The 18,320-nt window shown below is 38.3% G+C and overlaps 1 protein-coding gene across 2 annotated transcripts in view; it reads left to right on the top strand.

Annotated features, from left to right (window-relative positions):
- Positions 1-18,320, top strand: part of ABHD3 (abhydrolase domain containing 3, phospholipase) — a 38,542-nt gene that overhangs the window by 18,921 nt on the left and 1,301 nt on the right. For both annotated transcript variants that reach the window (XM_015066581.3, XM_015066580.3), the window contains 4 exons: positions 9,053-9,165; positions 13,282-13,455; positions 14,976-15,024; positions 15,104-15,269. In XM_015066581.3, coding sequence (XP_014922067.1) covers positions 9,053-9,165; positions 13,282-13,455; positions 14,976-15,024; positions 15,104-15,269 — 502 coding nt within the window. The remainder of the gene's footprint in view (positions 1-9,052; positions 9,166-13,281; positions 13,456-14,975; positions 15,025-15,103; positions 15,270-18,320) is intronic.

Here is an 18,320-nt window from a genome sequence, read left to right as displayed (position 1 = left end):
CTTTTCTTGCTCTCTGCAGATGGATTTTCAAGGATAAGAATCCAGGAATCCAAGTTGTCCACAAACTCCCTAGTATTTGTAATTACTTTATGAAATATTATGTTTCCATTTTAGTTTAGGAATGATAATTTACAAAGCCAAAATTGAGTTTGTTGAAAGCTATATAGTGGCCCCATTTTTTGCTTTATGGGTCATACAGACTTCTGTGTCTCTAGGCACAATAGGAAAACAGCCACCTTGGAAAATAGTCTGGTACTTTCTCAAAAAGTTAAACATAGAATTACCATATGATGCAGCAATGCCACTCCTATGTATATAACCAAGAGAAATGAAAATATATGTTCACATAGTAACTTGTACGTGAATATTTATAGCAGCATTATTCATGTTAACCAAAATGTAGAAAGAACCCAGATGCCCATTGCTGGACAAATGGGTAAGGCAAATGTGGTATATCCATATCACTAGATATTGGTCAGCATTGAAAAAAGAATGAAGTACTTATACATGCTGTAACATGGATGAACCTTGAGAACATTACGCAAAGTGAAAGGAGCTTGTCACACAAAATCACATGTTGTATATCCCATTTATATAAAATATTAAGAATAGGCAAATCAGTAGAGACACAGTATATTAGTGGTTGCCTAGAGCTGGGGGAGGGAGGGTGACTGCTAATGGTAGAGGGTTTCTTTTTGGGGTGATAAACATGTTCTGAAATTGTGGTGGTATTTGAACAGCTCTGAATATACTAAAACCCATGAATTGTACTATTTATTTATTTAGTTTATTTAAGTAATCTCTATACCTAATGTGGGGCTCGAATGTATGACCCTGAGGTCAAGAGCTGCACGCTCTTCCACTCTTCCAGCCAACCAGTCAGGAAGCCCCTACATTTTAAGTAGGTGAATTGTATCGCATGTGAATCTTGTCTCATAAAGCTTGAAAAAAGCCTTTGGGCACTTTCCAGTTCAAGTTAAAGCTCACTCTGCAGGTAAGGAAGAGCCAATGGCGGGGAGCAGAAGCTAGAAGATACTTTAAAGCAGGTTCTGCTCAAAGTGTAGTTTTGTGGATGAATTCCATTTCTCAAATGTTCTGATACCAGCCCCTGACAAGACAAGGGACTGCGACAGAATGTAAACCACCTTCAGTTCCAAACACACTGCGGAAGTGAGCCGATTTTTTTTTCCTCCTAGCAATACTCTTGGTGAGAGAAGCAGTGTGCTTATTTTACATTCTGACACCAGCACTTATCTCATCCCGGCCTGGCACTTTGAGCAGCTTTGCTTCAGAGATCCTCTAATCCTGAAAAGCTCATTTTTTAAATGAGCACACCTCTGGAAAAGTGGGGTGACAGGCCTGAGGTCATAAAACTGATTAGTGGTCTCAGGGCAGGAACTCAGGCTGTTTGTTGGAAGTCTTTACCTCTCAGCACTGACTTTAAGTCAAATCAGCCTGAAAATCTGGGGTTAGAGATAAAAGGAGTTTTCAACGAGAGGGTTCCTACCTCAACATCAGATAGTGGGTGGTTTATTAAAGGCTCAGATCTAGAGAAATCTGCTCTTGTTTCCTACTGAGCTTTACCACCTTTGCTTTTCATGGAGGCTAATGGGATGGGAGGGATGTAAGGCTCTCTCCCCTCCTGAGCCCTGTTTTCTGAAGGAGGCATTCAGAAGGGAGTAAGGACCTTCCTATGGTCTGATGGAGGAGGAACATATAGGGCAGGGCTGGTTAGGACACAGTTCAGTTGTCAGACTCATACCTTCAGACTCTGCCTTTCCTGTACTCAGTACCTTCCTGCTAAACTACATTGTGTCCCATCTAAGTCTGCTCTTTCCTAAATGCTCCAAAAATAACCTCTCTCTCCATCCTCCACCCCAATCAGAACAAGAAGACTCATCTCAGCCAGATGTGGGATGAATGCATTAAATCCTTTAGAATTTTTTCCTCACGTTGATAGGTCCAATTCAGCAATACCAACTGTTGTAAGTGGTGGGTACACAAAGGATTGTACAATTCTCTGTAGTTAAACAATTTTTCAAATAAAGAAAAATAATGTTTAACTAGGTGGCTCAGTCGGTTGAGCATCTGACACTTGAGTTTGGCTCAGGTCATGATCCCAGAGTCATGGGATCCAGCCCCAAGTTAGGCTCCATGCTCAGCATAGAGCCTGCTTAAGATTCTCTCTCTCTCTGGGCGCCTGGGTGGCTCAGTCGGTTAAGCGTCCTACTTCAGCTCAGGTCATGATCTCATGGTTCATGAGTTCAAGTTCCACATCGAGCTCTGTACTGACAACTCAGAGCCTGGAACCAGCTTCAGATTCTGTGTCTCCTTCTCTCTCTCTGCCCCTCCCCTGCTCACACTCTGTCTCTGTCTCAAAAATAAATAAACATTAAAAAAAATTTAAAAAAAAAGATTCTCTCTCTCTCTCTCCCCTGCTCACATGCGTGCTCTCTCTCTCTCTCAAAAAAGTTTAAATAGTTAAAGAATTTCTAGGAATAATAACAGTAATTTAATAGCCACCATTTATTGAATGCTTAATATGTGCCAGGTGATCCTATAAGATATGCGATGTTTGACAGCACTTCCCTGTGCACTGCAAAGAATCCCCGTAGCACTAGATTTCCTTCTTCCCAAGTCGCTCTAGATCATTTTATCATTCTTGTCACTGCAGCCTCCTCCTCTCTTGGCTCAGCTCTCACCCTATTTCTTTATTTTTCTGCTCTCACCCTTTTTCTTTATTCTCCTGCTCTTTGCAGTTTGTTCTCAGCCCTGGCTGCACATTAGAATCCTCTGGGAAGCCTTAAGAAACTACTGATCCCTGGACCCCATCCTCCCCTCCCAGATTCTGATTCATTTGGTCTGGGGTGGAGTCCAAGTGTCTGTGATTTGTCTTAACATTCCCCAGTGAGTCTAAAGTACAGGCAGGACTGCAAACTGCTGGACGGTGGCAGCAAACCCAGACAGGGCAGGGCGGGCATGGGTCTTGCTTCTTAGGAGTTTGGACCAAAGGTAACTCCTGTCCACCTGGCTGATCTGCTTTAAGCCACTTCATTTATTGGTATAACTGTGTAGCATGACTGCATATGCATGTAGCCATGTAGAACATTAGTGGGAATGTGGCACAAAGGCTATCTTGATCTCAGAAGTGGCCAGGAGATTTTCTGGAGCCCTTTGTTTTGTGGCAAGTTATTTCAAGAAAGGATCCAAGCCCAGGCACTTTTAGACACTTGGTCATTTTATATGTCTATCAGTGACTAGGTAAAATGATTATTCATTAAAGTACTGGTTTGATTTATGTATGCATACTGTTGTTTTCTCTGACTCCTTACTTAACAAATGCATCTTCCAAAAATAAAATCAGTTTTCCTAACGACAATTTTAGCAAATGACTAGGTACTCATCCCAGGGTGGATGGAATGAAAACAAAACAGCAGCAACAACAAAAACATGCTGCAGAGATCAGTTAAGAAGCATGATTAGAAGCACCTGGGTGGCTCAGTCAGTTAGGTGTCTGACTCTTGATATCAGCTCAGGTCTTGATCTCAGGGTTGTGAGTTCAAGCCCCACATTGGACCCAGAGCCTAGTTTAAAAAAACAAACAAACAAACAAACAAACAAACATGACTAGTACTCTTATGGAAGGATTATTTCTTCTGGGGGCCTACATGCATATAAGAGTTACAGAGTTCCTTTAAGCAACATCTTGTCCAATATTTTAGTACAGGAGAGGAAATACTTGAGAGAGGAAGGCTGTGAAATGAAGTATTCTAAGCTCCTGATTATTATCAGACATTACAATAAAATAAAAGTGGAATTAAAATTATTTTTTTCCCTACTTTTAGCAAGTATTACTATCAAACTCCACACATTGGGCCAGAGACCATGTGGTTTGAGCAAAAGACTTGCCCCCATGTAGCACGCTACCTACACTTATGAGTTCATTGGCCAGCCAAAATTGAAATGATTTTTTAAAAGACATTTAAATATCTGTCTCAGTTTTCATTTTACTAGACGGAAAACTAAAATCTTAGCTGGCCAGTTCAGTATTGGATGTGTGGCAGCTCCAGCACTGAGGAAAGGGTCCTGGGTTATGGCTTCTACTGCAGATTAGCAAATTAATCTCCTCCCAGAATAGCTAGGGAGAGTCAGGCTACCTGATTAACAGGGTGAATTTTAATTCGTTTCTAGACCAGAAAAAAAACCCGTTTTTAAATGAAATTTGTATTTTAAAACAAATGACTTCTAAACCAGGACAGGAAAATTCTCCCGCAGGTTAGGGAGAACTCAGTTGTCTATTTTTTGGAAGTTGATTAAGGATAGATTATATGTAGTCCATAGATAAATACAAAATATATGCTTTATTCTTTTCCCATCTGTTACATGTGAATAATTAAGAATTCATTTTACTTCATTATTCTCTTTAATGACTTGTTAAAACTAACCTCTAAAAGCCATTAAACAAATTACTATTGTTTCTCTGTGATCATAGCAGCAGTTGAAAAATCTTGGTTTGTAATTATTTCAAGTTATTACAACTTATAAAATATTTATGCCTGAACATCTGCTGGAAGGTTATCTATCCTTTAGATTTTCTTCACTTTTCCAGAAAACCTTTCACATCCACATGTGAAGGGAGTTTTCACCATCCAGCTGAATCCTGTGAGGTCTCCCTTAATCCCTTTTCTCATTAGATATGGCTTACTTTATCTCTGTTCTGGAAGCATGGAAAAAGACAGGAATTACTGCAATAGGATTAGTTGCTGGTTGCATTAGTAGCCCTGGCAACTGAGAATTAACTAACGTTTTGTCTAAAAAGCCGCTAGTTATATTTTTAGACCTGCAGGAAATGTCTGCCAGCCCTGCCAATTCAATGTGTTGGCCCCCTTAGTGTCTTTGCTGTGTACCCTGGATGAATCCTTTCTTTAGTGAGACTCAAGTCCTGTGACAAAAGAAGGGAAATGATATTTCCAATTGGAACCATCAAGTAGCAAAAGGTCTTGTGATATAACCACATAGTTTTGCATATCAGAAGTTACTCATCAGGTCTTTTCATTTTTCAGTCCTGTGTATTTCAGTTCGGTTTGGACAAGTATTTTCTTGACTGTCAGAGATAGAGGCGAGTAAGATAGTAATAGTACGGACCAGGAGCAGACTGGCTGAGACAATTAGGGGTAGAATTGGGAACGGCTGTGAGGTCACTGGAGACCAGGGGCCGAGTCTTTCCTTTTCTCTGACATTTAATCAACTCATGATTTCATACCTTGACAGTGAAGGACACTTGGCAGATGAAGTTCACACAGGTAGTAAGGACAATATGAGGCCAGCAACAAGACAATAGTGGTGTCTCACTGACCTGAATTTGTACCTGTGAAGAAATAGGAAAAAACAGAGCTGGAAAAGCAGCTTGACATATTGTGGAGGGCCTTGAACACATGGCAGAAGAATTTGTCCTTCAGTCAGTCATCAGTGGAAAGCTAATGAAGAATTTTAAGCAAAAATAGTGTCAAGATTAGAGCTAGAAATGCTCTTTAGGAAGATTAATCCATCAGTGAGTGGGATATATGATAATGGATGGTTATGAGGAAAGACTGGGAGTTAACTAGTGAAGAGGTTACTGCGGCAGTTCCAGTGAGAGGTGGAAAGTCCTGGTAGCCAAGACAGCAGGTACCATACCTTTGTCACATCCTCACCTTTATGGCACTTAACCATTCCCACGCACGGCTACCTGATGGCTTCTACCTGAAAGCACTCACATCTCTTTGACTGGGGCCTCTCTAGCTACTGGAGTCTGCTGGACTGTACTCCGGGCCAACCAGGAGTTAACAGCCTCCAGGAGCAGCCTTCAACCAGTGCCTGAAGGGAACTAGTGGAACCCATCTATCTCACCACTCATTTGGATAATTTTGAACCACATTCACACAGTCTGCCAAAGTGCCTCAGAGGATTGGGTCCCTGTTGCCCACAGCCACAAACTGTTTAGTCACATATGCTTTATTGACTTCCTACCTTCCCTGACACACTTCACCACTCCTCTACTGGTGCTCCCTGCTACCACCTTCCAAATAAATTGCTTGCACTCACATCCTGTCTCAGGGGCTCTTCTAAGGGAATCTAATATACCAGGCCTTTACTAGAGTGGAAAGAAGGGGTTTCTGGCATTTCCTGCAAAAGACACTGAGGAGGAAGAAACTAGAGGATTTGGCAGTTTACTGACTATAAGACTAAGGGAGAGGGAGAAGGCATTGCCACCGACAGTTTTAACTAGGAAAATATAGGTGTCATTTATTTTTAAAATGGGAAGTTAGGGGGCACCTGGGTAGCTCAGTTGGTTAAGTGTCCAACTTTTGATTTCAGCTCAGGTCATGATCTCACAGTTATGGGATCAAGCCCCACATTGGGCTCTGCACTGAGCATGGAGCTTGCTTAAAATTCTCCCTCTCTCTCCCTCACCTTCTTCCTCTCCCTCTTCCTGTCCTCTACTCAAGCACAGTCACACTTTCTCTCTAAAAAAAAAAAAAAAAAAAAAATGTTAAGGGGCGCCTGGATGGCTGAGTAAGCGTGTGACTTCAGCTCAGGTCATGATCTCGTGGTCCGTGGGTTCGAGCTCTGCATGAATAGACTCATATGTAATAAAAATACCAAGGAAGGATTTCTTCACCTAAATTCTTGTGACAAATTGTGCAGTCACTATGAATGAGCATGGTATTAGATATTATTCCATTTAGATTTTACAAATGCATTTAAATCAAAATATTTTTTAAAGTATCTCATCTTAGGGGTGCTTGGGTGGCTCAGTCGGTTAAGCGCCTGACTTTGGCTTAGGTCATGATCTCATGGTCTGTGACTTCAAGCCCTGCATTGGGCTCTGTACTGACAGCTCAGAGCCTGGAACCTGCTTCAGATTCTGTGTCTCCCTCTCTCTCTCTCTGGCCCTTCCCTGCTCGTGTACTTTCTCTCTCAAAAATAAATAAATGTTACAAAGAATTTTTTTACATAAATAAAGTATCTCAGCTTAGCTGATATATTTATGATTTACATAAATAAATAAAGTATCTCGATTAGCTGATAAGGTATACCAGGAGTCATTTAACTTCTCTCAACTCAGTTTCCTGTATAAAATAGACATAATAAGGGATCTTTCTCAGGGTTTTGTTTTGTTTTGTTTTTTAAATAATTTTTTAGGGGCGCCTGGGTGGTGCAGTCGGTTAAGCGTCCGACTTCAGCCGGGTCACGATCTCGCGGTCCGTGAGTTCGAGCCCCGCGTCGGGCTCTGGGCTGATGGCTCAGAGCCTGGAGCCTGTTTCCGATTCTGTGTCTCCCTCTCTCTCTGCCCCTCCCCCGTTCATGCTCTGTCTCTCTCTGTCCCAAAAATAAATAAACGTTGAAAAAAAAAATAATAAATAAATACTTTTTTAATGTTTATTTTTGAGAGAGAAAGAGCACAAGCGGGCGAGGGGCAGAGAGCAAGGGAGACACAGAATCTGAAGCAGGCTCCAGGCTCTGAGCTGTCAGCACAGAGCTTGACGCAGGGCTCAAACCCACAAACTGTGAGATCATGACCTGAACTGAAATCAGAAGCCTAACTGACTGAGCCACCCACGTTCCCCTTCCTCAGGGTTTTGTAGACACAAATTTAATTATTTAATAATTGTTCACCATTGTAAATCTTGTTAGGTTAACTCTCTTGTTTGGAGAGTTTCATATTTGCAGACCTCAGAAAGATGATAGTAGGCAATGTGTAGTGTTTTAGGCTTGAGATTAGTTGGAGGAATCATTAAAAACTGTGGCTTTCTCAGGCTTCTCATTAACAATTGAATGCTGAGCGAACATAGCCTTCCTATTCCGATCATGGTTTATTGGAATAGTAGAGTCAGGATGGTACAGGTAACTGTTTTTATTAAAGCAATGTTACCAGATTCCTCTCCATGTTATTCAGTTTCTAGTTATTTGGTCTCACATATACACACACATATTCATATACACATTCTCATTTATTCTACAGAGAGGACTGCCCTCTCCTCCCACAGCTCAGACAAAGCATTTGTGAAGCTTTCCTGCCGGAAACAGAGCCCTTATTGATGAAGTTCACATGAAAAACATTTGTTTCAATGCATCATGTATTGAGGCATAATCACCTTTACATAATATAACATTTTAAGTGTTCGTTGCAGTGTAGTGCAGCTGGTGCTATATGGATGTATTATTGTAAAACAACATATTTAATAAATACAACTGGACATTCCTTTATCGAGAGTGAAGGCAGTGCCAGAAAACCACACTCACTCACTGGTAGACAACACTCAGGATAAAGAAAGCAGTTCCCGAGGCACCTGGGTGGCTCAGTTGGTTAAGCACCCGACTTCAGTCATGATCTCGCGGTTCGTGAGTTTGAACCCCACGTTGGGCTCTGTGCTGACAGCTCAGAGCCTGGAGCCTGCTTCAGCTCTCTGTCTCCCTCTCTCTCTGCCCCTTCCCCGCTCATGCTCTGTCTCTCTGTCTCTCAAAAGTAAATAAACATTGAAAACAAATGTAAAAAACAAAAAAAACAGTCCCCCAGTTAGAAAGCAGCCACAATTAAAAATTTTCGTGGCATTATTGTAAAGTCTCTTTTGTTTGTTTGCTTGTTTTTTTAATTAATCAATTACTTTGGTTTTGTCAGGCATAATTTTTTTTTTTTTTTCAAAATAAAAGTGTAACTTTTCGCTGTTCTTTCTAAATTGATCCTGTTCTTGTTAAATTGGAGACACATTTGAGTTTGGTACTGTGTATTCTATTTAAGGTATTTGTATCAGTCTTGCCCTATTTTTGTCAAGCCTTCCTTGCATGACCAAAGTCTTCTGGTCAGTGCCAACTCAGATCGTGTTGACTTTATATGGAATATGTGTGAACTGCAAGATATGAATATGATAAATTATTATTTTTCATAGTATGTGCAAACAAAGGTTATTTTCTCATGTTTATGTCTTCTTGATCTTTTTACATTTCTGCATTATGCAAATCATTAGCCTCATAATTTTAAATTTTGTGCTTTACCTGTCTCTGCTTACAGACACCAAGGACTTACTGTTGTGCTAACACTGAAGACTTGGAGACAGTTATTCACCACGTGCACAGTCTGTACCCTTCTGCTCCTTTCCTGGCAGCAGGGGTTTCAATGGGAGGGTAAGGTTTTTCCTTTCTAAAATGTCTGACAGGGGTAGCTCATTTGGTTAAGCTCCAACTTTTGGTTTCAGCTCAGGTCATGATCTCACAGTTTCACGAGTTCAAACCCCATGCCAAGCTCTGTGCTGAGAGCATGAAGCCTGCTTGGGATTCTCTCTCCCTCGCTCTCTCTCCCTCCCCCACTTGAACTCACTCTGCCTCTCTCAAAATAAATAAAATTTAAAAACATTTTTTTAATCAAATAAAATGTCTGAGAGACAAGTGGACTTACAGACTGCTTCTTTCAGAACTCTATAAACTACATAGGCATTTTAAAATAAATGTTTGATTATTTTTGTCTTATTTCACCATGTACGGTTGAATGAATGAAGTAATTAATTCAGGTGACTTTTAATTTTTCCTTGGCAACCAGTCTCTGTGGTGAAAAGGATACAAGTATCTCCTTGGGATACTAGGATTTTGTGAGCCTGAAGGCTTATTGGAATCCCGTGATGTTGATTCCCATCACTCGACAGCTGCCATGTTGACCTTCAGATTCCCTAATGTACTCCCAGCCGTCCTTGTAAGTGCATCCTCCAGCACCACACAGGAAGCTGACCTTGTAGTCTGACTTTCATCATTCCAGTCATAGAAGTAATCACTTCTTGCTCTCTCCAGCTGAAGAGACCTTCAAAACTGTTTTTCTCCAGGTGTGGTGTTTTTGTTTGTTTTGTTTTGTTGCTGGGCAGATGGACTTACCCTGGAATGCTCTCCTAGAAACTGTGAAGTTTTATTGTTAACCCTATTCCAGCTGCTATTTTAAGCATATGAATATTATAATTTGTGCTTCTTGCAGTTACACTGAGGATTATTTGGAACATTTATGCCATGTTTACTCATTTCCACTAATAATTGTTTATCTTTTTTTGTTCTAGTGATTATGAACTTAATAATCTGGCAAAATTTTAATTATCTGGCATTTTACCATGCTTAGATTCCCTAAACTCTTGTCCAGAAGTACTTTTTTAAATCAGCAAACACATGAGATAGAAAGTGTATTTTTTCTTAATTTTGTCATTGATTTATCTGCCATTTCAATTTTCAGAACATCTTAGGAGTATATTTACCTGAAAATGAATAGGCTTTACAAATGATAGATTCCGAAAAATAGTCTGTAACCACAGCTTTTTAGATTCTGAAAAACATAAAACTAAGAAGAAAAGAATACATTTCTTACATTAGCATGGAAGGTCTGACTTGACCTACTAAAAAGGAAGAAATCTGAATCAGTGCAGAAAATCCAGGCAGAATCTGTGAATTGTGCTCAGTGTACTTCTCTTTCCTTTGCTCCATAATGTGAGCCATAGAGGACAGGGTGCCAGCTGAACTTTTTCCCTTAATCATATAAATTCTTGACTTTTTAAAGGCCAGACCTTACATAAACAGGCCCAGATTCTCTATTCAGAAGCTCCTGGGAAATGCCTTTTCATGTCCCTTTGAAGCCTCAGTGCCTGAAAGCAGAACTTGACCATTAGCCTTTGCAGCTGATTGAATATTAATGTCTTGTAAATTGTTTGAAGGAAGCACCCTTTCTAGTTGCCTAGCACTGTGACACGTTCCCAAGTGGGCTTACCACTTGGGGATGTTTTACAGCTTGACACATTTTTTTTTCTTTTGGAAATGCAACAGACAAAAATGTAGTCTGTTGAAGATCCTAACATCCAGTGCCCTTGTAGACTGGATTAATCCCCATACCTGTGATGCCTGTGACCCAGTAGGGGATTTAAGCCAGAACTGAGTCTAGCCAAGGAATTCATGTCATTCTAGACCCAGTCAAGTTTCAGTCTCCCAATGAGATGATAAACAAGCTTTAAAGAATGTATTTAAAATTCACATAAAAGTGAAGAGAATAATGATCTCCCATATATACTAATAAGCTGGTTTCAATAATAATCAACCTTCTTCATACAGCTTCAATAATTATCAACTCACAGATAATCTTGTTAATCAGTCTTACCCTCCATTCCTCCCCAATTCTGATTATCTTAAATAAATCTCATCTATCATGAGATTTATATCATTTATAAATATTTCAGTAGGTAATTTCTAAGAGGTGATTTCTCTTTAAAGCACACACACACACTGGTATCAGACCTGAACAAAACTAACAGTTTCTAAAAATCATCAAGTTAAATATTTTGTCAGTGTCACATTTCTTCGACTTTTGGTTGGTTGGTTTTACAGTTTGAGTTAAGAACCAGATAAGGTCCATAATTAGGGTTGATATGCCTCTTAATCTCTTAATTCTGGATTCTTTTCTCTCTCTCTCTCTCTCTCTCTCTCTCTCTGTCTCTTTTCTTTTGGTGAAAAAATGGAGTCCTTTTTCTGTCAAAGTAAAACAAACTGTTTTGGAGTAACATCTTGGTATTATTTTGCTCTTGAATAATAGCCAAGGAGTATCCCCCCCTACTTGGTCATGAATACTACCTATCCTTCCTACTTCTGAGGGCTTCCCTTCCAATCCTTCCAATTTGCCCATTATCTTACTGACATGCAGGCACTCTCTGACTTCAAAACAAAGAATAGGGCCACCAAAATTAAGACCCTAGAATGAACCCTTCACAGAAGAGTAAACGTTATTCTTTAAATGACTTAGTGAACCACAGAACCTTATACCAGGAGTACAGTCATCATCATCATCATCATCATCATCATCATCGTATTATTATTATTATTATTATTATTATTATTTTAGGAGTACAGTCATTATTAAGAGTCATTTGCAAAAGCAAAACAAAAATCTCCACTTTTGATTTAAAACCTCATCACACTCACTCTGCAAGCCACTTGGTTTGGGAAAGAGAATGAGACAATTTTTACCCATTTCTCCTATTTCACAACCTCGGCAATTGGAGAAATAAAGAATGGAAAATACAATGAGAAGCAGAATTTAGGCTGTCGTCCCTTTTTTAGTTGGCAATGGTAAACTTATATTTCTGACATTAGTGTTAGATCAAACCCCATTCTCGTTCCTTTTACCAAAATAGAACTAGATTAAAATTGGGAAAATTGATGGAATCAAAGGAAAAGTGGAAAATGTGTGATAGATAAAGACAAAGAATAGGAAAGAGTAGGAAGAGAAAATAAGTGATTTGGGGGCCAAAAGCTCTGCCATAACTCAGAAAGTCTAACTCTACACTAGGAAGCCCTTTGGAGACTTACTTTAGAGGGCAAGGGCTCAGAGGCAACCAGGATGCCCACACAGACCCATTACTCACAATCTCCAGGGCTAAACCCAGACATCTGTAATAGTTCTGAAAGCTCCGCAGGTGATTCCAATGTGCAGCCACATCTGAAAAACCACTCCTTGCTCTCTCATCTATGCCAAGGGTTGGCAAACCATGGCTCGCAGGTCAGATCTGGCAATCTGTCTGTTTTTGTACAGTCCAAGAGCTAAGAATGGTTATTATATTTTTAGATGATTGGAAAAAAAAACCAAAAGAAGAATAGTTCATGTCATGTGAAAATTATGTGAAATTTATTTAAATTTCATCCATGCAGAATGTTTTGTTGGAGCACAGCCATGTCCATTCACCTATATGTTGTCTACAGCTGCTTTTGCAGTACAATCATAGAGTTGGGTATTTTTGACAGAGACTGTATGGCCAGGAAGGCCTAAAATATTTACTGTGTGGCTAATTATAGAAAAGTTTGCCTGAAACACCCCTCACATACTAAAACTAAACATTTACCTAGAGACTGAGGTCCAAAGATTTGTATATTTTTAATCATTATCATTATCATTTTGTTATCAATATCATTTTGATAATCTATGTGGCCTGGACATTAGAAACATTCTGTTGGGAGCACCTGGGTAGCTCAGTCGATTAAGTGTCCGATTCTTGACTTCAGCTCAGGTCACCATCTCACAGTTTGTGAGTTCAAGCCCCCTGTCTGCCAATGCGCTGATAGTGCAAGCCTGCTTGGGATTCTGTCTCCCTCTTTCTTTGCCCCTCCCCCGCTTGTTCTCTATCTGTCTCTCAAAATAAATTAAATTAAGCTTAAAAAAAAAGAAATTAGATGTCTTGAGAGATACAACAAATTAATCACTAAGTTTCCTGTTTCTCCCCATTTTAGTATGCTGCTTTTGAATTACTTAGGCAAAATTGGGCCAAAAACTCCATTGAAGGCAGCTGCAACTTTTTCAGTTGGTTGGAATACTTTTGCTTGCTCTGAGTCGTTGGAGAAACCACTCAACTGGCTGCTTTTTAATTACTATTTGACAACCTGCCTCCAGTCTTCAGTTAATAAGTGAGTCATCTTTTAACATCTGACATCTTCAAACTTTTTGGATTACATGCCCCAACAGAAAAAAGTTGTAAAGTATAACACTGCTAATACTTGTATATTTATGTTTGCATTATATGCATTTACTAACCCAAATATTCTTTGTTATAAATATATACAAAAAATAAATATTTTAAGTATAAGCTAAAAATATAGGTAAAAGTTATAATGTTTTCTTTCTGTATCCCAGTGCACTGTCTTGTACAACCTGTAGGGTATGTGTCCCCACTTTGAAGATCACTGTTCTAAATTTTTCTAAAGGACTAAAAGCATTAGCATTGAATGTGTTGAGTAACATTATACTCTGTTTCCCTAGTTCTTCTACCTATTGCTAATCTTATCAGTACCGAATTCTTTCCTAGGTAGTAAGCAATGTTATTAAGTGTTATTAGTGCTGAATAATGTAGTTTCTTAAGCATATGCTTGCAAACATGATATGTTTTAGAAGCTTAGGAAAATGCACTTGGATATTCTCAGCCCACACATTTCTTAAGATTATCAGAACACTATGTTTGCATTAGTTTTTCTGGAATTGTTTGTGTATCTTCTAACATTTAAATTGGTGTGATAACAGAGAACAGAGGTGTCTCTGTTTCTATTTTGATGACTATTACCATCTATTTTTAGGTGAATTGATCAATGTAATAGAAATGCTAAATAAAAAGTATAGTTAATTGGTACATGACTTCTTGAAAACCATAATTATCCCAAAAGTTGACATTAAACATTGGATTAAACTTAACCTACTTATTAAATTACAGATGTTGAGTATAAAATATTGATTAAAATATTTAAAAATTAGATCACTAATTACTCATCACTGAAATGGGGCACAGTAGTAAGAAAAGTGAATGATCTGAATTAAAGTATCAGTTATATAAGAAAAATGACCACTATTTAGGTTTGCCTGGCTGGCTCAGTCGGTAGAGCCTGCGACTGTTGTTCTCAGGGTCATGAGTTCAAGCCCCACAGTGGGTATAGAGCTTACTTAAAATTAAATAAATAAATAAATAAATAAATAAAATATGTTTAAAAAGAAAGAAAATGACCACCAGTTAAAAAATAATCACACAAAATATAACTTTTAATTTTCAACATAGCAACTTAAAAATAATGTCTTCAAGTGGTTTATCCAATTGAAAGCTTCTGGCTTAAGTAAGGCCGTTTTGGCCAAATTGATTTAACAGCAACAGTGTGTAGGTACAAGTTGTTATGAAACAATATTGACATTTATTATTACAAAACTAGTTATAATATCTTTCAGTAAAGAAAAAAGTACTCTTAAAAAATGTCTTTAGGATAAATATCAATGTACTTAAGTCTGATTAAGTAAATAGTTACTGAGTACCAACTTTGTGCCCTAACATAAAACAGTGTTAGACTGTTTTGTTATTTATTATTATGTATTTTAGGTCTGATTGAGATAGCAATATCCTCAATTTTTTTTACCTTAATTTTTTACCTTTAAAATTATTTTGTTGCAGGCACCGGCATATGTTTGTAAAACAAATCGACATGGATCATGTCATGAAGGTAGGAGAGAAACTTTATTTAATATTTTTATTTCCTCTTTGGATTCCAGGAGTAGAAATAATCTGTTTTTATTTTTCAGGCTAAATCCATTAGAGAGTTTGATAAGAGATTCACTTCAGTCATGTTTGGATACCGAACAATCGATGATTATTATACTGATGCCAGCCCTAATCGTAGACTAAAATCAGTAGGAATTCCAGTGTTGTGTCTGAATTCTGTGGATGATGTTTTCTCACCAAGTCATGGTAAAATTAACTTATTTGTATACATTTTGACATGAATTAACCGGGTTCTTTTTAAATTTTAATTATTTTTGAGGGAGAGAAGGAGAAGGCACATGCACGCCAGGGCAGGGAAGGGCAAAGAGAGATGAGGACTGAGGATCCGAAGGGGGCTGTGTGCTGACAGCATCGAGTCTGATGCGGAGCTCAAACCTGTGAACCATAAGATCATGACCTGAGCCGAAATTGGATGCTCAACTGATTTAGCCACCCAGGCACCCCTGAATTAACAGTTTTAAAATACTGTTCTCTTTAAGAAATACAGTAATGAGAAGTAAAATATCAGACATATAAAATGTTTTCCACTGGAATAGAAAAAAATTACTAAATACTCATAATTTATATCTAAATTTCTGAGATCACTTTAAAAAGTTTCACAGACGCTTATCTAGTTAATTGTGAGAGGTTTAGAATCAATTATGACTGAAATATTTTGCTTGTTCTCATTTTTTATAACTTTTCCTTCTTTAATCTTTTTGTTTTTTAACATGTATTTATTATTCAGAGACAGAGCATGAGCAGGGGCGGGTCAGAGAGGGAGAGACACAGAATCCGAAGCAGGCTCTAGGCTCTGAGCTGTCAGCACAGAGCCTGACGTGGGGCTCGAACTCCTTGCCTTACAAGTCTATTGTCATCACTTGGCTTTTCTTCCTGAGCTTCTTAAGCAAAAGACTTTGACATTTTTTCCCCCTTTTAACCTGGAAGAAAACTTGAGACCTTATAAACATGACGTCCTTGAACATCTCAATGAGTGTAGCACATTCGGTCCCATCTGAAAAGAAACAGTCTTTGTTTTCCCCCTGGATACCGTATAAAAAAAAATTATGCCCAAATCAACTTTCTTGCCCTCTTAATTTAAGAAATATGGAATTTGGGGGGCGCTGGGTGGCTCAGTCGGTTAAGTGTCCAACTTCGGCTCAGGTCATGATCTCACGGTTTGTGAGTTCGAGCCCCGCATCAGGCTCTGTGCTGACAGCTCAGAGCCTGGAGCCTGCTTTGGATTCTGTGTCTCCCTCTCTCTGCCCCTCCCCTGTTCATGCTCTGTCTCTGTCTCAAAAATAAATAAAAAATTAAAAAAAAGAAATATGAATTTGGTAGCAAAGATATATATGCATGGGCTGGTATACTGAAGCAATACAAGATGATTAGAAGTCATCATAAGGATCAGTAGACTCAATCTCTAATTTTTTTCTAATGAAATTTCACAAAGCTTTTTATACATTTTTGTTCTCATTTCTCCCCTAAACACTTTAAAAACATATTCCCAAGTACTTCATTAAAAAAAAAAAAAATTAATCTGATTACAAACACAGCACATGTGTAGTGTCAAAATTTCAGAAAATCCCCAAAGTGTATAAAAATAAAAATCACCTATCATCTCTGCAGGAGATGTCATTTTTATATGTGATTTATGATTAATCACAAGTAATTTTAGATGGCTGGAACTTTTTGGCCTTTCACCACATACCAAGAAATGAAACAGTGAACTTTAGTATTAGTTGAATTGCATGGTGGTTATTTAGCCTATATTCATTGGATTAAGAAAGTCTACTATTTCTCCTTCTTTTTTAATATTTCACAGACCCTTCTTTTACCAACAAAAACTTTCCAGCATTTTAACCTGCCCCATTTGATTGAAATTTAAACTCATCATTTCCTATTCTTTCCCAAGCCCTTAAGATAGTCTTGCCACATTGAAATAGGAGACAATTGTCTGCATTCTGAGAGCGCAGGCAGCCAGCATCTTTCACATGACTCAAACGTGGCACAGCCTTTTGTTCTTCTGGTATGTCTGTAACTATCGGTGTTATAAATTCCTGAGTGTATCCAGAGTGTGAAATTGGAGCTTATAATAATTTCATCAGAGGCAAATGAAGCATTCTAAATTGAAGCCTTTAATGTGAGGTGAAAAAGGAAAAACAAAAATAGTATGTCATTTCACCTGCCCCTCCCCTTAAGCTCACACACCTTATCCCAAGATAGGAAGTACTCTTCTTTAGGTGGGGCTGGCTAAGGATAAGAGTTCAGAACCCCTTTGGGCAAGGGCTTGGCTTGCCAGGCCTTGATTTAGAGTCTCTAAGTTTATTCTTCAGGGAGTGTTGTGAAGGCAAACAGAGCATCATCTGAACAGGCAGTTTGGGCACAGCAGCAAGACCCTTGGAAGGGTCTCAGTTCTCCTAGAGTGTGTCAGCTTCCTTTCCTTCATCAGAAGGGTATGGGGGTAGGGAGATCTTACCTTTAATTAGCTAATTTACCTTTAAGACTCTACCCAAGATATGAAGGTCTAAATACTGCAACAACCACGTTACCTTAATTAAGGAGATAAGATTTAGCAGTATCTGAAATTAAAACACTTCTTATGCCAGGTAGTGATTCACTATAGATCTTAAATCAAAACAGTTTACTGAACTCCAAGTATGGGAGAAAGAAATAAGAATAAAACAACTTTAATTCACATCCTTTAATAGATTTTGTAGAGTATATGAAAAGATTGTCATTGCGAGTGAATTATTTAAATATTGCAACTATATTTTCAAAATAAAATTTTTCTTTCTCCTTACTATGAATAGAAACTCAGACAAGGAAGAAAAAGAAAAATCACCAACGTTTAACCACCCAAATATAAACACTGTTATCACTTGGGAATATTTTATTCCACTCTTTTTTGCTATCTGTATATATTTTTACTACATAAATCATTGTTTAATTTTGAGTCCTTAATATTGCCAACAATTGTATTGGCCCCTCAGGAATCTAACTTCATGTAAAATTAACCAAAGTCATACATAATGAATTTATAACTCTTACAAAGGTGAGAAGATTGTTGTTGTTTTTTGTTTTTCCTGGTGTAATACCTAAGTGGGAATCTTATAGCATAATGTAAGTATTCACCATTCCTTCCATTATCTTACTTTAATTTCTCAAAACAAGACTAAGCCTTTTTATACTTTTATGTTATAATTAAACACTTGGATTGATTCTTCCAAAAATGATGGTTCAGTACATAACTGTAAA

Source organism: Acinonyx jubatus, chromosome D3 (assembly GCF_027475565.1).
Source record: "Acinonyx jubatus isolate Ajub_Pintada_27869175 chromosome D3, VMU_Ajub_asm_v1.0, whole genome shotgun sequence".
In the NCBI taxonomy this organism is placed as follows: domain Eukaryota; kingdom Metazoa; phylum Chordata; class Mammalia; order Carnivora; family Felidae; genus Acinonyx; species Acinonyx jubatus.
Note: the sequence above shows the minus strand (reverse complement) of the source record. Positions and strands in the feature narration are given on the sequence as shown.